At 37.0% G+C, this 21,598-nt stretch overlaps 1 protein-coding gene across 18 annotated transcripts in view; it reads left to right on the top strand.

The window, feature by feature from the left end:
- The window catches only part of ERC2 (ELKS/RAB6-interacting/CAST family member 2), a 974,891-nt gene that overhangs the window by 308,605 nt on the left and 644,688 nt on the right, over positions 1-21,598 (top strand). For all 18 annotated transcript variants that reach the window (XR_012431280.1, XR_012431279.1, XR_012431278.1 and 15 more), the window contains one exon: positions 19,090-19,245. Coding sequence is in view for 10 of the 18 variants with exons in the window: in XM_015446056.3 (XP_015301542.3) it covers positions 19,090-19,245 (156 nt within the window). In the remaining 8 variants the exon portion in view is untranslated. The remainder of the gene's footprint in view (positions 1-19,089; positions 19,246-21,598) is intronic.

Below are 21,598 nucleotides of genomic sequence, written 5' to 3'. Positions count from 1 at the left end.
TTGCTTGTAAATTTGATTGAGTTCTTTATAGGTTCTGGATATTAGCCCTTTGTCAGATGAGCAGATTGCACAAATTTTCTCCCATTCTGTAGGTTGCCTGTTCACTCTGATGGAAATTTCTTTTGCTGTGCAGAAGGTCTTTAGTTTAATTAGATCCCATTTGTCAATTTTGGCTTTTGTTGCCGTCGCTTTTGGTATTTTAGACATGAAGTCCTTGCCCATGCCTGTGTCCTGAATGGTATTCCCTAAGTTTTCTTCTAGGGTTTTTATGGTTTTAGGTCTAACATTTAAGTCTCTAATCCATCTTGAATTAATTTTCATATAAGGAGTAAGGAAAGGATCCAGTTTCAGCTTTCTACTTATGGCTAGCCAATTTTCCCAGCACCATTTATTAAATAGGGAATCCTTTCCCCATTTCTTGTTTTTGTCAGGTTTGTCAAAGATCAGATGGCTGTAGATGTGTGGTATTATTTCTGAGAGCTCTGTTCTGTTCCATTGGTCTCTATCTCTGTTTTGGTACCAGTACCATGCTGTTTTGGTTACTGTAGCCTTGTAGTGTAGTTTGAAGTCAGGTAGTGTGATACCTCCAGCTTTGTTCTTTTGGCTTAGGATTGTCTTGGCAATGCAGGATCTTTTTTGGTTCCATATGAACTTTAAAGCAGTTTTTTCCAATTCTGTGAAGAAAGTCATTGGTAGCTTAATGGGGATGGCATTGAATCTGTAAATTACCTTGGGCAGTATGGCCATTTTCACAATATTGATTCTTCCTATCCATGAGCATGGTATGTTCTTCCCTTTGTTTGTGTCCTCTTTTATTTCACTGAGCAGTGGTTTGTAGTTCTCCTTGAAGAGGTCCTTTACATCCCTTGTAAGTTGGATTCCTAGGTATTTTATTCTTTTTGTAGCAATTGGCTCTCTGTTTGTCTGTTCCTGGTGTGTAAGAATGCTTGTGATTTTTGAAAGACTAATAAAGAAGAAAAGAGAGAAGAATCAAACAGATGCAATAAAAAATGATGAAGGGGATATCACTACCGACCCCATAGAAATACAAACTACCATCAGAGAATACTATAAACACCTCTACGGTTACCATCACTTCTATTCGATAATGTTATGGACATCCTAGGTATAAAAATTAGAAAGAAAAAAAATAAAACCAATTTTATTCACAAGTACCTTAATTGTGTCTGTAGAAAATATCAGTGAATCCATATATACAATATTAGATTAGTAAATACATTTAGCCAAATGGCTGGCCAGTATTTTAAAATGAATCTTATTTCTACATACTAGTTATAAACAATTAAGATATGAAATTGAGAAAACAATATCACTTACACTGGTATTAAAAAACCCCAAAGATATAAGAGCAAGTCTAACAATGGCTATACAAGACCTAATTTAAATGAAAAGGTACAAAACATAACTAAATGTAGATAACTAAAAGTTTTAAACAAGTGAAACAGCTGTCAGCAGTAGGGTAGATAAAACAGTAATGGAATATTCATGCAATGAAATGCGATATGGCAATGAGAAGGACCAAGCTATTGTCATATGCAATAGCATAAATGAATACTACCCCCAAAATAAAGTTGAAAGAAGCCAGCCACAAAAGAACATATATAATATATGTTCCCAAAACAAGCTAAACTAATTGGTAGTATTAGATGTCTGTATAGTAATTAATTTGAAGAAGAGGAGGGAAAAGTGAATGTTGGGAGGGCCAGAAAGGAGGTATCTGAAGTACAGGTAATATTCTTTTTCCATTATATTCTGTTTTGTGATCTGGTTGGCCCAGATGTGTTTACTTGATCACAATTCATCATTCTGAAAACCTATGATTTGGGTTCTTTCTAATATTATATTAATACTTTAATTAAAATGTTCCTTTAAAAATAAAGGAAAAATAATTCATCAATAAAAAGATAATTCAATTATAAAACTGGGCAAAGGATTTAATTAGACATTTCTCCAAAGAAGAATACAAATGGCCAATAAGGACATAAAAAATACTCAACATCATTTGTCATTAGGTAAATGCCAATCAAAACCAGCATTACATGCAACTTCTCCCATACTAGGATGGCTAAAATACAAAAGACAGACAATAATGAGTGTTGGGGAGGATGTGGAAAAATTAGAACTCTCATATGTTGATGGTGGGAACATAAAATGGTAAAGCCCACTTTGGAAAACTGTTTAGCAGTTCCTCAAAATATTAAACATAGAGTTACCACATGACCTAGAAATTTCACTTGTAGGCACACACCCAACAGAATTGAAAACATATGTCCACACAAAACACTGTTCACAAATGTTCATGCTACCATTATTTATAATAGCAAAATGCAAAAACAACCCAAATGTCTATCATCTGATATATGAAGAGACAAAATAAAGTATATCCACATAGTAGAATATTATTCATCAGTAAAAAGTAATAAAGTACTGATATATGCTGTAACATGGATGAATCTTGAAAACATTATGCTAAGTGAAAGAAGTCAGTCAGAAAAGGCCGCGTATTATATGATATTATTAATTAAATGTCCAATATAGGCAAATTAGGGACAAAAGGTGGATTAGTGATTGCCAGGAGCTAGGGGGAAGGTGGAAAGAAGAGTTACTGCTAATGGGTACTGGACTTTGCATGATGAAAATGTTCTGGAATTAAATAGCAGTGATGGTTGCACAAACCTCTGAATTGTACACTTTAAAACGGTGAATTTTATGGTATGTTTATTATGTCTCATGAAAACTGTTATTAAAAATAAAGGAAAATATTACAAAGGAAATGATCAATAACTTTGCTTACTTAAGGCTTACAAGAGATTCTTAAGGGCATTCTAAATATGGAGAGAAAAGAATGATACCTGATGCCACAAAAACACAGTACGTAGCCCATAGACCCTATAAAGGAACCACACAATCAAAACTACAAAGCAACCAGCAAGCAACTTCATGATAGGATCAAAACCTCACATGTCAATATTAACCTTGAATGTAAATAGTCTAAATGCCCCACTTAAAAGTCACAGAATGAAAAGTTGGATAAAAAGACAAAATTTATCTGTCTGTTGTCTTCAAGAGACCCACATCATATGTAACAACACCCATAGGCTCAAAGTAGAGTTGGAGAAAGATCTACCATGCAAATAAAAAACAAACAAACAAAAAAGGAGCAGGGGTCACTATTCTTATGTTGGATAAAACAGACTTTAAAACCAACAATAGTTAAAAAGGACAAAGAAAGCCATTACATAATGATAAAGGATAAAGACTTTTCTAACCTAAAAATGTATGTACCCAACATTGGAGCACTCAGATTGATTAAAAAATATGAACTTGTAGACCTGTGAAAAGACTTAGACAGCAACACATGATAATAGTGGGAGACTTCAACACCCCACTGTAAGCATTAGACAGATCATCGAGACAGAAAACTAACAAAGAAATTCTGGACTTAAACACAACACTTGACCAATTGGACCTAATAAACATCTACAGAATATTCCACTCATTAACCACAGAATGTATGTTCTTCTCACCTGCACACGGAACATACTCCAAGATCAACCACGTGCTCAGCCATAAATCAAGTCTCAATAAATTCAGAAAAATTGAAATCATACTAACCATATTCTTGGACCACTGTGGAATAAAAATAGAAATCAGTACCAAGAAGATCTCTCAAAAGCACATGATTACATGGAAATTAAACAATTTGCTCCTGAAAGACTTGAGTAAACAATGAAATTAAGGCAGAAATATAAAAATTCTTTGAACTACATGAAAACAGAGACACAAGATACCAAAAGCTCTGGGACAGAGCAAAAGCTGTGTTAAGAGGAAAGTTTGTATTGCTAAATGCCTACCTCAAAAAGTTAGAAATATCTCAAATTAACAATCTAACATCATTCCTAGAAAAACTAGAAAAACAAGGGCAAACTTACCCCAAAGCTAGCAGAAGAAAAGAATTAACAAAATCAAAGCAGAACTGAACACAATTGAGACCCAAAAATGCATACAAAGAATCAATGAAACTAAAAATTGGTTTTTGAGCAGATAGATTGATAGATCATTAGTTAGATTAACAAAGAAAAAAAGAAGATCCAAATAAGTACAATCAGAAATGACAAAGGTGACATTACAACTTATCCCACAGAAATACAGAAGATTGTCAGAGACCGTTATGAACACCTATATGCACACAAACTAGAAAATCTAGAGGAAATGGGTAAATTTCTGGAAACACACACTCTCTCAAAATTGAATGAGGAAGAAATGGGAACACTGAATGGACCAATATTGAGTTCTGAAATTGAATAAGTAACAAAAGAACCTACTAACCAAAAAAGCCTTGAACTGGACAGATTCACAGTTGAATTCTGTCAGACATACAAATAAGAGCTGTGCTAGTTCTACTGGAAGTGTAACAAAAAGTCAAGGAGCACAGACTCCTCCCTAACTCATTCTACAAAGTCAGTATCACCCTGATACCAAAACTTGGCAAAGATACAACAAAAAATGAAAACTACAGGCCAATATCCCTGATGAATGTAGATGCAAAAATCCTCAACAAAATACTATCAAGCCAAATTCAACAACATCAAACAATTAACTCACCACAATCAAGTAGGCTTCATATTTGGAATGCAAAGTTGGTTCAGCATGTACAAATCAATAAGTGTGATTCACCACATAAACAGAATTAAAAACAAAAACCATATGATAATCTCAATAGATGTGGAAAAAGCTTTCAATAAAATCCAACATCCCTTCATGATAAAAACCCTCAAGAAACTAGGCATTGAAACAACATACCTCAAAATAATAAGAGCCACCTATGACAAACCCATGGCCAACATCATATTGAATGGACAAAAACTGGACGCATTCTCCTTGAGAACTGGAACAAGACAAGGATGCTCACTCTCATTACTCCTAATCAACATAGTACTGAAAGTGCTAGCCAGAGCAATCAGGCAAGAGAAAGAAATAAAAGGCAACTAAACAGGAAAAGAAGAAGTCAAGCTATATCTCTTCACTGACGATGTGATTCTATACCTAGAAAACCCTAAAGACTGCCAAAAGGCTTCTGGAACTGATAAACAATTTCAGTCAAGTTTCAGGATACAAAATCAATGTACAAAAATCAGTAACATTTCTATACACCAATACTGTTCAAGCTGAGAGCAAAATCAAGAATGCAATCTCGTTTATAATAGACACACACACACACAATACCTAGGAATACATCTAACCAAGGAGGTGAAAGATCTCTATGAGGAGAACTGCAAAACACTGCTCAAAGAAATCACAGATGACATAAACAAATGGAAAAACTTTCCATGCTCATAGAGTGGACGAATCATCATTAAAATGGCCATACTGCCCAAAGCAATTTGCAGGTTCAATGCTATTCCTATCAAACTACCAACGTCATTTTTCCCAGAACTAGAAAAAAACTTTTCTAAAGTTTTTATGGAACCAAAAAAGAACTTGAATAACCAAAGCGATTGTAATAGGCTGTCCTCACATTGCTATAAAGAAATACCTGAGGCTGGGTAATCCATAAAGAAAAGAAGTTTAATTGGCTCATGGTTCGGCAGGCTGTACAGTCATGGCAACAACATCTGCTCAGCTTCATGTGGAAGCTTCCTGAGGAAGATTACAGTCATGGCAGAAGGCAAAGCAGGAGCAGGTATATCACATGACAAGCTGGAACAATAGCTGGGAGGAGGGCCCAGACTATTTTCAACAACCAGATCTCCTGTGAGCTAACTGAACAAGGATTCACTTAGCAGCAAGGGGATGCTGCTAAACCATTCATGAAGGATCCACTCCCGTGATCCAATTACCGCCCACCAGGCCCCACCTCCACCATTGGGAATCACATTTCAACACAAGATTTGGAGCAGACAAACATCCAAACCATATAAGCAATCCTAAGCAAAAAGAACAAGGCAGGAGACATCATATTACCCAATTTCAACATAATATTGGTATAAAAACAGACACATAGACCAGTGGAACAGAATAGAGAACCCAGAAATAAATACACACATCTATTGCCATCTGATCTTTGAAAAATTGACAAAGATAAGCAAACAACTTCCTATTTAATAAATGGTGCTGGGATAACTGGCTAGCCATATGCAGAAGAATGAAACTAGACACTTATATTTCACCATATATAAAGCTTAACTCAAGGTGGATTAAATATTTAAATGTAAGACCTCGAACTATAAGAATCCTAGAAGAAAATCTAGGAAACACCATGCTGGACATTGGCCTTGTGAAAGAATTTATGACTAAGTCTTCAAAATCAATTGCAACAAAACCAAAAATTGTTGAGTGGGACCTAACTAAAGATCTTCTGCATAGCCAAAGAAACTATTAACAGAGGAAACCAACAATAGCTGCAGAAGGTGAGAAAATATTTGCAAGCTGCACATCCAGCAAAGGTCTAATATCCAGAATCTATCAGGAACTTAAACATTGAATAAGCAGAAAAACAAATAACTCCATGAAAAATTAGGCAAAAGACATGAACAGACACTTCTCAAAAGAAGACATACAAATGTCCAACAAACATAATCATCACAGAAAAGCAAATAAAAACCACAGTGAGAAACCATCTTACACCAGTCAGGATGGCTATTATTAAAAAGTCAAAACACAACAGATGCTAGTGAGGTTGTGGAGAAATGGAAGCACTTCTACACTGTTGGTGGGAATGCAAATTAGGTCAGCCTCTGTAGAAAGCAGTTTGGAGATTTCTCAAAGAATTTAAAAGATAACTACTATTTGACCCAGCAATCCCATTACCCAAAGGAATGTAAATTGTTCTACAAAAAAGACACACACACTTACATGTTCATTGCAACAGTATTCACCATAGCAAAGACATGAAATTAACCTAGGTGCCCATTAATAGTGCACTAGATGAAGAAAGTATAGTATGTATACACCATGGGATACTATGTACAGCAATAAAAAAGAATGAAACCATGTCCTTTGCAGCAACATGGATGCAGCTGGAGGCCATTATCCTAAGTGAATTAACACAGGAACAGAAAACCAAATTCTGCATGTTCTCACTTGTAAGTGGGAGGTAACCATCAAGTACTCATGGACATAAAGATGGCAACAATAGAAACTGGGGACTACTAGGGAGGAAAGAGGCAAGGGGACAAGGGTTGAAAAACTATTGAGTACTATACTTAATACCTGGGCGATGGGATCATTTGTACCCCAAACCTCAGCATCATGCAGTATACCCAAGTAACAAACCTGTACATATACTCCCTGCATCTAAAATAAAAATTGGAAAAATAATAAAATAACCAACTATGAAACATATTTTTAAGGTTTATAGTAGTTTAGAGGTTTAGTATTCTTAATGTGTAAAAAGGTTGTATTTATCAATGTGGAGTAAAAACTTGGGGGAAAATGTACTAACATGTTGACATTTGTTCTGGGAAGAAAGATTATAAAGGATTTTTTTTCCTCTTCCTTCCTCCCATGTTAGTCCATTCTCACGTGTCTATAATGAAATAGTGAAGACTGGCTAATTTATAAAGAAAAGAGGTTTAATTGGCTCAGTTTTGCAGGCTGTAGAGGAAGCATGTTGCTGGCATTTGCTTGGCTTCTGGGGAGGCCTCAGGAAACTTACAATTATGGTGAAAGGTGAAGAGGGAAGAGTCACAGTCAGATGGTCAGAGTGGAAGCACGAAGCAGGTAGGGCGGGGGGTGGAGGGGTGCCACACACTTTTAAATGACTCTATCTCATGAGAATTCACTCACTATTGCAAGGACAGCATCAAGTGTATGGTGCTAAACCATTCATGAAAAACTGCCTCCATGGTCCAGTCACCTCATTCTAGATCCCACCTCCAACATTGGGGATTACAATTGAACATGAAATTTGGGTGGGGACACGGATCCAAACCATATCACTCCCCTAAATTTTCATATTTTCAATAATGTGTACTTTTCTAAACATATAAATGATCAGGAATTATTTTGAAAAAAAGAGTTTGTTTAAAAAAAAAAAAAAAAGCCATCATCAGAAACCTTGAAAATGCATGGTTTTTTAAAATCTTTTTTTTTTTTTTCCTGAACTGAGAAGGTTCCAAATGGGAGAGGGTTAGGCTATTTATGGAAATTTGAGAATTTTGCTTGCTGCTTACTGCTTCTCTATGCTTCAGCTTTCCCATCTGGGAAATGGGTCCATGATACTAGTCTGTACAAGTTGTGGTAGGGATTAAAATGAATTAAGGCTTGGGAAAAGCCTGGCATATAATAGAAGATCAAGGAATCCTTTGTCTCTCCATCTCTTCCCTTTGAGTTTGGAAATTGAGTTTTATCTGTAAAAAAGAGGTTGTGTATTTGAGCAAGGACCACCAGAGAGAAGGAAATAAATAAGCTTATTTTAGACAGAGAGAGTCTTAACTCTGAATACACACATAGTTTGCATGTTGAAAAGACTTTAAAAGTGTCTTTGAAAGCAGAAAACAGTGGAGAAAAAATAGCAAGTCTCAGGAGGTCTATGGCAGAATAAATGACCTAGGAACTTAGCTTCCTGGCTATTGGGCATTTGGCAAATCCCTTGTCCCTGCTGGCTCTCACTCTTCTTATCTGACAAATGAAGGGATTGGACTAACTGTCCGACTTCAAAAATTCTGCCAAGTCTGAGGCTTGATGACTGGCAATTTGGACTCTCAAGGGGCCCTCCTGGGGAGTCTGAAGTGACATGACATTCTTGCAAAGTTTAAATCTTAACTTTATTTGCTTCATCTTGGCCAGCCCTGTCCAGGCCAGCAGTCCCTGCCCTCTCCCTTGCTGGTGCTCAGGTTCCCTGCCTATTGTTTATTTAGGGATTGCAATTTCCTTACTGGCGTGTGCCCCTGCCAGCAGGGTTGAGAAGTCAACCACAGGCCTTATGTGAACTTCCCCTTTCAGGTTTCAGTAATGACAGCATACCAACCATCACATGCCTCATCCCTGAGGCATGGTCCAGTTTCCACATCCATCAGGCCACATTGGTGACTTAGGGTGGCCTGAATTCCACTGCTGCCTGTTGCTTTTTTTTTTTTTTTTTCTGTGAGACAAACTGGTCGAATGTAGAATGATCTGTGGTATGTTTCGGCGATTCTAAAAGGAGACACCAAACCCGACCAGGAAGTAGGTTAAAAGGAACGGGAAGAGCAAGTTCAGCTTGCCAGAAGGCTAACAAGGAGAGCTTCTTCACTCAATCTTTTCCTAAAGAGCACTGGAAGAGAAATAGAGGGTTCAGATGTCCATCTTTTTAGGCTCCCTGAAATGCATTCGCTGTGTTACAAGTAGTATTCCCTGAATTGCTGGCATTCTCAGGATGGGCAGCTGGAATTCAAACCCTCTTTCCATTTAGATGTACGTGAAAGATGAAATGCAACCCATCGTTGAGGGGATGGCCTTGCACACATGGAGGGACTGCCCACTCATCTGGAAGCAGTTTCTGAAAATTTTTCCCCCCTTTCCTCTCTCCCCAGCCTCTTTACTCTTTTCTTTTGACCTTGCTCGGTGATCTTTAGAGGCTAAAATTACTGTGGAAGAAAGAACCAGAATAGCATACGTTCTCTGAAGCCAGTCCCTTCTGAGGTTGGCCTGTGGACAGCAAGGTTCCAATATGTGGCCTCCTCTCTCCTATTCAAGGCAGGCCTATCTATGGAGGGAATTATTCCAGTTTACCCAGGGGGAAACCTTGGGCAAGCTATTTGTCATCTGTAAGTCTTCTGACCTGTTAAATGGGTAAAATAAATCCTTAATTCATAGGATTATGGGGAAGATTAAATGAGAATTTCCAGCACAGTGCTTGTGTAAGTAATCAATACATTCAGCTATTTTTTTTTTAACCTCGAAGTTGAGGAGCTTACAAATAAATACAGATTTTTGTGTTCCTCAATCCCCCAAAAGAGAATGTCCTTGTGTGAAACTAAGTCATCAATAGTTTTTTGCTCACTCTCTAGATGATTTTGATGCAGTTGGTATTCAGGTTGGCATTGGGGAACCTTTGCTTTAGTGTGTGTCACAGGCACATGGAAATGATTTTTAATCAGTTAGTGCTCCCTTCCATGCACTAGGGATGTGGAAAGCTCCTGACATTAACTGAAGTAGTTTTCTTTGCAGGACCAATACTCAGATGAGAGGCACAGGTACAGTTACCTTGGTTGCTAAAATATTGCAACACTTCTACAGCTACCCCAAACCCTCAGAGTGCCCTTCACCCATCTCCAGCCCTTACCTAGGGGTCCCCAAATTCAGCAACTAAAGAGTTAATCCTTGGCCCTGCAGGGACTTCCCAGACCTGGTTCCAGTGCTTCAGGAGGTGTCTGTCTTGTGGGGATATGGGTCTGTTCCATACTGGCTGTTGAGTGACTCGGGAATCACTCCTGACTCCATGGGATTTAAAACACTGGGGTTCAGTTTCCAATTATGGTAACACAACTCCGATGAAACTACCCTCATGTCACCAATGACATCTTAACCTTTTTCTTAGTCTTTAGGCTCCTCAAAACCTTTGACTCCTCTTCTTTCTTAAAACTATTCACTCATTTTCTAGGACTTTTCCATAATTTCCATGATTTTTGCCCCTCTTTCTTTTGGCGATTCTTCTACCCTTTTCTCTATCCTTGATTCTCAACCATGTCTGAGAATTCTTTCACCACTAAGTGATGGTTTTGTCATCTCCACAGTTTTCAAATTCCATTTTGGCGTCTGGTTTTATTACTAACTGCCCAAAGGCTATCTTGTTGCCTTCTTGTTTACCAGTTTATGACTCCCTTTCAGAGCCTCATACAAATTCCTAGCTTGATTCTGAAGACTGATTATCATTCTGCACCACCTTCCTTTAACTTCCAACTCCTCTGCAGCTACATGATCTATATTATTTGAGCAATTCTGTCTTCTACTCTTCCTTGAAACATAGATGCTCTGTATTCATTCTCTTTTTCTTTAAACTTATATTTATTAAATATTATATCCTGGGCACCATACTGGGTGCTCTTGATTTGGTATGTATTATTACTTCTAGCTGGAAAGAATTTCATCTTCTCTATGATAATATTATTTTTATTCATCTCCAAACCCCATGTTAGCCTCCTGTGCTTTCTTGAGATTTCTTGACTTTGCTATGGCAATCTTACCCATTCCCGACTTCTCTATATATAGACTTATAGAATATTACATATTTTGGCATTACCTTTCTCACTATCACTTGTGCATTATATTTTTTCTGTTATAAGTAACAGAAAACTTACTGTCATATTTGGTGTTCTGGAGAGAGGATGGTTCAAATGTAGCTATATATAGCTGTTCGAATGATGTTATAAGGGCCCATTGATTCAGGTAGGTTCTCAATACATGATATCAAAGAAGGCCACATCCAGTCATGGAGTTCTTTTCTTTTTTTTTCCTTTTCCTTACTCAGAAAAGAAGAGAGAGATCTTTTCTCCTCTAGATTAATGTTAGTCCCCTGAAAGAACTCTGATTGGCCTTCCTAGAGTTATAAGTTTACCCCTGAATCAATCACTGTGTTCAGAAGATCCATGGTACCTGTCTCTGGGCAGGGCCACACAATTTAAAACTCTATTAAAACCGTGGGGATGTTGGGAAGATGCAGTTCCCAAAAGGAAAGGAAGCTGGGCAGACCAAAAAAGTAACATATGTGCGATAGTTGGAAACAGGAGGGATGCTAACATTTATTGAGCACTACTGTGTTTTAGTTGTTATTCTGGAAACTTCCATGTAGCCACTCATTTAATTCTTGTAGCAACCTTAGGTTATAGGATTAGCAAGGTTAGGAACATGCTCAGAAAGTTTAACAGGATGAAATAAAAATGTAAGCTACTGTCTTCTACTTGTGTAAGTAACAACTGGGGAATTAGTAGGGACTTACTACATTGTTTTTGGCTTATGATAATAATGACAACTTTTCACTCACTTCGGGTAGGCTCTGTGATAGGCACTTTGTATGCATTATACCTCACTTGTAATTTTCTTAACATGCTCATGAGCATAGTCTTATTGTAAAAGCCTGAACTAGGATTTGCATCCAGGTTTGTGATTCCGTAAAGGTCAGATGTTTTACCTTCACATACAGTATGTGTGGATTGCTTTAGATTTAGCTCTTTTTCTTAGAGCTGAGTCCATTAACAACAAGAACAAATTAATATATGAAGATCATAACTTCAAAGGTCACACAGTGTCCAGCAAGAACCACTGGATACACATCTGCTCATGAGTCCTTAGTAATATGCGCAGAGACAGGACGACAGGAAGGATGTGGTCCAAGGGCATGGGTTTCATGAAGAATGAGTCAGAAGCAGGCAAAGGAGACTGGGAAAACAAACATCAAAGCACCCTAATTGCTTTTAATTTCATCTAGTCCAACCTTCTCTGTGCTTGTACATTTTGCCATAAAGAATTAGATACCATCGAATTCTCCTGTCATCTTCTAATCTAGGTCATCATCTTTTATAGTTTGATAAGGCCCAAGAAGACGAGTTTTTGATTTTTTTCGTATTTGTTCTTTTTACTAATATGTCTTAGGCCTAAGTCAACTTCTTTCTGGAGTGTCTAACTTGGGCTCATATAACCACCGTCATCCCACACAGTAAATCCTTCCAAAGGCAGGGCCTTACTCAGATAGTCTAAGATCCAGGGCTGCTCAGTTGTGTTTGCAGCTATGACTAGATGATTTTTAAAAGTTAAGCTGTTAAGAGCCTCTGTGGTATCCAGTAATAACAGTTTAGAATTTTATTCTAAATAAAGTGTAATATAATTATGTAGGGACGTTTCCTGAACATTAGATCACATCTTTTAAAAACCAAATTGGCCCTAAGTTTGTTGATCAATGTCCGTAGACCAATATGTGATCGCAGTGAATTCAATGCTCTGTAAAAACCACTTATGTCTTCTCTCTTGGCCTGATATTAAAATGAAACCAGTAATTCTCACGGTATTTAAAAGGAAAGCACATTGTGACACTCAGCAATAACATAATTGTTACTTTTTGTGACTAAATGATATTGCTTCTTTTTGATGTTCCACCCACTCACCATTTCAGTATTCACAGTTCCTGGAGAGGGATTGAAATCTGTTTCTTACTGCTTAAGGGGAACATAATGTTTGACAAACACAAAAAGAGTAATAATGGCACCCCGACTAGCAAAGATACTCCAGAAAATTTACTCCCAGGGTTGCTGTACACTTAACGTCAAGTTGGATGGCTCTTGAAACTAGGTTCATGTTTTTTTAAATGTATTTGGAAAATAGAATTACCCTAGTCTCTTCTGCATTGGTCAGTGTTGTCCCTTGTGTCTTCTGGACATGCGCAGTCATTTAGAACACCCGAATCACCCGAGGATCTTGTGAAAATATAGATTTGGATTCAGTAGTTCTGAGTTGGAGCCGGAGATTTTGCACGTGGAAAAAGCTCCCAGGTGATGTCAGTGGCGCTTATCTGTGACCACACTTTGAGTAGCATGGATCCAGACTGTCCTTCATGTTAGAGAGAGAAAGATGCCCATGGATCTTGTTGAGATCTACCTGGTATCTCACACACCTGGCAAAGTGACTGGTTCCCAATAGGTGCCCTATGCATTTGTTGAATTAATGAATGAATGAGAGAACTCCTTGTCTAAATTTACTGTTAATCTATAGCATACATGTTCTAGAGAAATCTAGAGACAGATTTAAAAAAAGAGAGAGAGAGAAAAGGAAGAAATAAACTTATTTCAATTTTCCCATCCCACTTTCATTCTCATTTCTATAACTATAGCCCTCATGGGCTAGTGCTAGTATCTACGGCTGGCTTAAACATTAGCATGGTGGACCTAGTGGGTAAATGGCTTCTGGGGTTCAATTCCGGTGTTTTATTTATTAGTTGCCCATCAGATACCTATTTTGCGTTTTTTAGATGTTAGATGTAAAATAGTCTTGGGTATAAATCTTTAATTAGAAGCTATGATGTATAATGTATGCATTAAATTTTTATAAGTATTATTTTATGAATCTGTAGAAAGAAATGATAGAAAAGAGACACTCAATTGAGATCTTTTTTTCCTAACTGAAGCAAACATTTTTCAGATGTTTATTTTTTCCCTGAAAATTTTTTTCTACATATTTACATTCCATAACCAAAATATAATATAAAGACAAAACAATTTCATGGTTGCCCTATCTCAAGACTATTTGAAAAACATTGCCTGACACATGAGGTGCTAAGTTCCAGGAGTATGGGGTTCCACATCTGTTCTTTTACTGATGTCGTCTTAAGTGCTGGGCTTAGAACAGGGGCTCAGTAAACGACTTTTGAGTGACAGAAGCTGACAGGCTGATCTAGATATTTAGTCCCCGCCCCCTTCGTTTTAAATTGGGGGTGATTGTGGCAAGTTTTCCCTTGAAGAATCCAAATTGTTGTTTTGACTCTTCAATTTAGTAATATTACCCAGAGCTTAATGTGATCATTACAGGCCTAAATTTTTTCAGGAATTGACTTCTAGAGGCAGTAATACTGTTGATAAACAAAATGAAATAGATTATTTTGCTTCAGGACTTTCCAGAGCCATTCATGTTAATGTGCATTGAAAATTCCTAATAAGCATTTCTCAAACATACATGACCCTGCAACCTCCCCCTTTTCATGGAACATTTGGGTTCTGTGAACTTTGAGAAAAGCTACCCTATGTTATATTTCATTTTCCCCATCTCTAAGGAAGGCCCACAATTATCTGCCTCTAGAGCTTGTTTATTTGTGAAATATAATCAAGATGTGTGTTTGAAAATCATTCCATATATTGTTTTAAAATATCAGTCATAAATAACTTGTAAAAAGGTTCAGATGAAGAAAACTCTTTGGCGATTAGGGCATAAAATGTTGCTTTACCTTCTGAAACTCCACTTTTCAGGAAGTTACAACATATGTCTTCATTTATGTATTTTTTTCTCTATTCCAGATTAGTGCGTTGACTTTCTGAGCCATGTGCATTTAGTATCTCAATATCCATATATCACATTCAACCATATCAGGACTTGATATGGACTTCCATAGTCCTCCTTACATATATAAGGTTTTAGTCATTTATCTTAGTGTTAGCGATTTTTAAAAAGGAAAATGATAAAATTCCTTCCCTCTAAATTCTTTGGACTGACACAGTTGAAAAGTAGTAGACATGCGAGCCATTATGTTTGCTTTTTATTTTCATGTTTACATTTCCTCAGTCCTTCTCTGGTTTGGCATTTTGAATATCTTCTTGGGCACAACCCAAAACTGTCTGATATAGCTGTATTTTTTGTATCAGTTTTCCTTTGAATCCTAATGATATTCTCCTACCTACTTTTCTCTGTGCTCATGATGTGAGGTATGAGCTCTGTTGCCCTTGAAATTGACTTTCTACATAAGAACAGAAATATAGGCTGGGCACAGTTGTTCACACTTGTAATCCCAGCACTTTGGGAGGCTGAGGTGGGTGGATCACTTGAGGTCAGGAGTTCGAGACTAGCCTGCATGGTGAAACCCCATCACTACTAAAAATACAAAAATTCGGTTTACGTGGTGGCACAGGCTGGTAATCCCAGCTACTTGGGAGGCTGAGGCATGAAAATTGCTTGAACCTGGGAGGTGGAGGTTGCAGTGAGCCGAGATCACAGCACTGCACTCCAGCTTGGGCAACAGAGCCAGGGAACAAAGACGTTTGTGAGAAAAAAGAAGGGTGTTGCTTAATTTGAGAAAACTAGTAAAAGTAAAAATAATTTCAAAATATGTTTGGTGAAATTTTAACTTAAGATGTCAAGAAGCTTTGCTATGTTAAGAAACTTTCTATCTCAATCTAGTTCTGATTTTCTTTAGTAGTATGTAATTCTTGAGTCCAGTGAAAAGTTGCATCTAAGCCATTTAGAAATTGTCAGTTGTAGTCCTTGCTCACTAAAGCCTCAGGAGTTTACTTTCTCAGTAAAACTCAGAAAACTGAGGCTTGCGAGGAAGCAGAGTCGTCTCCTCTTGCCTCCATGATTGGGCGTTGGAATTCCACCAAGTGTTACGAAAAAATTCAGGTCTAAGATGTGAAGATGTCAAAGTGTATTGTGCCACACACACATACCCACCTACACATATATTGATATAGGTATATATATGTATACATACATACACATTTTATGGTCACTTAGATTTGAGTTGAAAATCCATCGAAATTTTATATAGGAAGATCTGGGATATTAGCCCTTACCTTCACACTTACTTTACAGTTCAGTTCTAAAGATTGTACTTAGCTATTTGTAAATGCTTAAATTTTGCACTTGGGTATTTGTAAATCTCATCAACAACCAATTTGTATCTCAATAGAGCGAAAAAAATCTATATCATATTGATTAGAGTTTTAATTGAAATAACTTTTTGTATGTTTTAAGGTGAAAATATAATCTTAAGGCTTCCATGGGAATGAACACAAATGTTAATAGTGGGTATATATGAGTGGCGGGATTATGAATAATCATAATTATCTATATAGCTTTTCAATTGTTGTTTAATGAGTTTTGATTTTATAGCCTGAAACATGTTGATTCAAAATGACTCTTAGTTATTTGGAAAGTCTCTTCTGAACTTCTAGAAGTTCTTTTTCCATAGCACTTCCATTATTGCCTTTCTTTTCTTTCTTTCTTTCTTTCTTTTTTTTTTTTTGAGACAGAGTTTCGCTCTTATTGCCCAGGCTGGAGTGCAATGGCACGACCTTGGTTCACCCTCCGCCTCCTGGGTTCAAGTGATTCTTCTGCCTCAGCCTTGTGGCTGAGATTACAGCCATGCACAACCATGGCCGGATAATTTTGTATTTTTAGTAGAGATGGGGCTTCTCCATGTTGGTTGGTCAGGTTGGTCTTGAACTCCCTACCTCAGGTGATCCACTCGCCTCAGCCTGCCAAAGTGCTGGGATTACAGTCGTGAGCCATTGCACCAGGCCGCTTTTCTTTTTATCTATGGAGTTCTTACAGCTCAGGACTTAAGTAAGTCGCTAAGTATCACTCCCCATGTTTGTAAGCTTGACTGTCTTAGCACAGTACTATAGACTGGGTGGCTTCAATAAGGGAGATTTGTTTTTCTCACAGTTTTGGAGGTTAGAACGCCGAGATTAGGGTGCCAGCATGATAAGGCTCTGGTGAGGGCTCTCTTCCTGGCTTGTAGATAGCTGCCTTCTCCCCGTGTCCTTTCTTGGTAGAGGGAGAGTGAGCAGCTTCCTGGTGTCTCTTCTTATAAGGGCTCTAATCCCATCATTAGGGCCCTACTCTCCTAGCCTCATCTAATCCTAATTACCCACCAAAAGCGCCATCTCCAAATACCATTACATTGAAGGTTAGAGTTTCAACATATATATTTTTGGGGGACTCAACATTCAGTCCATAACACTTTTTAAAATTTAAACTGGTAGTATAGAAGATTTCCATAAATGGCATCTAAATAGAAAAATACTGGCAGAATATACAAGAAAGCATTAATGGTAGTTATTTCTAGACAGTAGGATTAGAGGTTTTCTCCATTTTCTGTGAATTCAGAGTATATTGCTTTTATAACAGAAAAAATACAATAGGTATTATTTTAAAAAGAAAATGAAATACTACAGAATGTTCCATTTCCTAATAATCTTGGAATTTTCAAAATCTTTTTATTTCATCTTCTTGAAATTTTTCTGAGAATTAATAAAAGTGTCTGCGGAACATAGAGCACTCAGTTCTTGGCACATAATAGAGTTGCATAAATTTACTGGTCCTCCTTTTCTCCTTTTAACATGATGACAATGTTAATGATAATAACAATGATAATTACTATATTGCCATAGGAGATATACCATTGGGCATATATTATAGGCAAATAAAGTAGACAATAGCCACAAAGTCAGGGCAGACACATTTGTTGCGAGGTTTTTAAAAATGAGTTACTTATAAATAGAATAGCCTATTCATTGTCTTTACTTTTGGAATTCTTAGTCTTTTTGATTCTGAGAAAATGAATTGGTTAAAAAAGTTGGTAGATTGTTCTGAATTAGCATTCAGTTACAAATTAATATGAGCTCCTTAACTCTGTGCAATAAAATGGCACGCAGATGTGACACTGAGAAAACTTGAAGTCAGTTTTTGATGTGTCAAACTTTCATTCTAAAGACTGATTGAAGCCTAATACTTACTGTTATGGAACATTTTTTTGTCATTTTTTGTTTGTTTGTTTTGGTTCCTCTATGAGAGCTCTCTCTTCTCTACTTTCTAATGCATTGTTTCTAGTGCTCTATCTTGTGTATGGAGTCTGTCATTGGTAACTTTTTCCCAATTAATTCCACATCTGAGTGTAATATTTCTAGTTGTTGGCTCCATAAATCAATAGGTTGAAGTGCCCTGCAAGGTAGTCATGTTTTTTGTCACGTAGGGACCTGACTGCTCGCCAAATAAATTATGACATTATGATGTACTATTTCCAATCACTATAAATTTTCAATATTTAGTGTATCAGTCATACCAAGTCAAGATCCAGTTATTTAGTTTCACTTACATCTGTATTTTAGATGAGAATCCTTTTTCCCATTAGTAGATTTGAATTTCTTTCTCTCTCAGAGTCAAATTCCAAACATGCCTTATAAAACCAGTCATAAAATATACACATAAACTGTTTTTGTGTGTATAAGTAGATTCAAAAACATACAGTGGTAAAACTATATCCCAAATTAAAATCTGTCTACTTAAATGGTGTTCTGTTTTGTTTTTTAACACTTAGATTACTTTTATCACTGTTGCTTTTGTAATTTGATTCCCAGATATTAGACAAACATATCTAGGTAATTCTCTGTATTGTATTGAAACATGGTCTTGATTGGGAGCTTAAACTATCATCTCACAAATGATCCTCAGCTGTGAAAAGAATCAATTGTTCTGAATTTGGGGCTATCTACACCATGGTTAATATGTAACACCACTACCAAAATTACTTTCTTAAATTCTGTTTTGATGATCTTAAAAATAATTTGTATTCTTTATTTTTATTTTTCTTTTCTTCTTTACCAACAGGACACAAAAATCGCTTCATTGGAGCGAAACATAAGGGATCTTGAGGATGAGATCCAGATGTTAAAAGCCAATGGTGTGCTGAACACTGAGGACCGCGAAGAAGAGATCAAACAAATTGAGGTTTACAAAAGTCACTCCAAGTTTATGAAGACCAAGGTACGGTCCAGGGTTATAAACTTTTATGTTCTTAGTGTGACTAGAAAGTTACAGTTTACATATGTACTTTTTCCAAATACCCATATAATATGCTTTATGTGATATTATTTAATATATGGACAACAAAGGAGAATGCAGAAGATTTTTAGTTCAGACATATAGATTCCAAAAAGCAATCACGGAAAACCTTTGGTGGAATTTCTCCTTACTGAGAGGTTCAGGCTTTAATTAGGAGTTCCTTTGGTGTTCCTCTTCCTTGGGAATTAACATATTTATAGTCCACTCTCTTCCAAATTTCCACCATCACTTAAGTTTGCTATTTTTTTGAAGTTGCTATCGTTGCCAAATTTCTTGCCTCTCCTAGAAGGTGTTTGTCTCAAAATATTTGCTATTACAAGCCAATTTAACTCATTTAAATGTTATTAGGTTGGGAGGCTGAGGCAGGCAGATCAGCTGAGGTCAGGAGTTCGAGACCAGCCTGTCTAATGTGGTGAAACCCTGTCTCTACAAAAAAATACAAAAATTAGCCAGGCATGGTGGCATGCACCTGTAATCCCAGCTTCTCGGGAGGCTGAGGCAGGAGAATCACTTGAACCCGGGAGGTAGAGGTTGCAGTGAGCTGAGATGGTACCACTGCACTCCAGCCTGGGTGACAGAACAAGACTACATCTCAAAAGAAAAAAAAAAAAAGTTATTAAGCTATTGTGGTTTTAGCATAGTGTTTAAGACATAAATAGTTTTGAGCCCCAGTGCTGCCCTTTAGTTAAATTATTAAAATTCCCTAAGCCTCAGTTTCTTTATCCATGAAATAAGGATAAGAAAAATACCTACATCATTGGGTTGGTCTGATGATTCCAGGAGATTATTCATTTAAAGCCCCTAGTCCCTTGTCTGATCTCTAGAAAGTATCCATCAAATGTCAGGCATTGTTGTTGATAGTAGTATTAATGTTACTAATAATGTTATAATAGTAACATTAATATGGACTAATAGATTCCATATCTATTGCTATGGAATCTTTATAAAATATTTTAGAGTAACCTGCTCCATTAGTTTATATTGTTATTGTCAGTTTTAAAGATTTTGGATTGTATTTTTTCAAAAATAAACTTGGGGCTTTAAAAGGACCAAGCACCTGAATATTTATTATTTTTACATATGCATAATTATTAAATTTATGAATAGCCCAAATAGGTCTTTTGAGACTGTGAGATGCTTTTATCTATTCCTCTGTTTAAATCATTTTGCTTCTGAAAATAATAACTACACCAATTAAAAATTTTTTGTTCTTTTTTCTTTTTCTACCACTTGCTCTTAAATATGCCTGTTCTCTTGTTCTAGGTTTTAATCTTGTTTGTTACTTTATGAAATGCAGTAGAGTTGGAGTAGTGCAGACCTCTGTGAGAAAGCAGTGGGAGAGGAGAGAAAAATGTTTAAATGATTTTTATCAGTTGTGAAATATGTGCATACTCCTTGCTGAGTTTGCAAATTATAGGGAGGAAATGATATCTATCTAGCATTTACTTCATCACAACGTGTGTGTGTGTGTGTGTGTGTGTGTGTATGCATGCATGTATACACAAGGAAAAAACACAAAACCATTCTTCTGTCAACTTTCCATCTCTAACTAGATGTTGAGATTGTGCTGAAAACATGGATCAAGGAGTGGAGATGAGGGATTTGAATCATCTCCAGTGGATTTGAATGTAACCAGGGACTGCCTCAAAGTTTCGAATAGGTTTCCCTACTCAGTCCTTCCTCTGGTTTCTTCCTTGCAGTCCCTCCCTCTCAGAGAGTTAAGCCGAGGTTCGGTGAGCATAGTACTAGGGTGACCTGCATACAGTGCCTGAATCATTCTGGGAATGAAGACCAGAGGCACAGATACGAGCGAACTCAAGAAGTTTGGGGGAAATTATTGTTTTGGCTTAAACTTTTCCCCCGACTCTGTTATTCCACAATGGGAGATTGTTCAAGCCACTTCTACAACTGAAAATGTCATGAAATTTGTAAACTCTGCCCCTCATCATGGACTCTGTCCAGGTGAATAAAACATTTATATGATCTTCAGCAAGTCATGACCTTTATTAGCCCACATTTGTCTGAGAGACCATCAATCCTTGAGTTAGATTTAACTTTTAATGGCTAGTTACTTTTAATGGTTCCAGAAGTGGTCAGGTCAGAAGAATGTTTGAGGGAAGTAGTGGAGTGAGGTGGAAAGACCACAGGCTGAAGATGAAAGCAGACTCCAGCAAGTCTCCAGCCTGCCTTTGCCAGCTGCATAGGGAGTGACTTGAGGAGTGACCAAAGTCACTCGACCACACTGTCTTCTATAAAATAGGGGCGACAGCACCAG

This window comes from Macaca fascicularis, chromosome 2 (genome assembly GCF_037993035.2).
Source record: "Macaca fascicularis isolate 582-1 chromosome 2, T2T-MFA8v1.1".
NCBI lineage: Eukaryota > Metazoa > Chordata > Mammalia > Primates > Cercopithecidae > Macaca > Macaca fascicularis.
The sequence above is the reverse complement of the archived record's forward strand: the minus strand, read 5'-3'. Positions and strand labels throughout refer to the sequence as shown.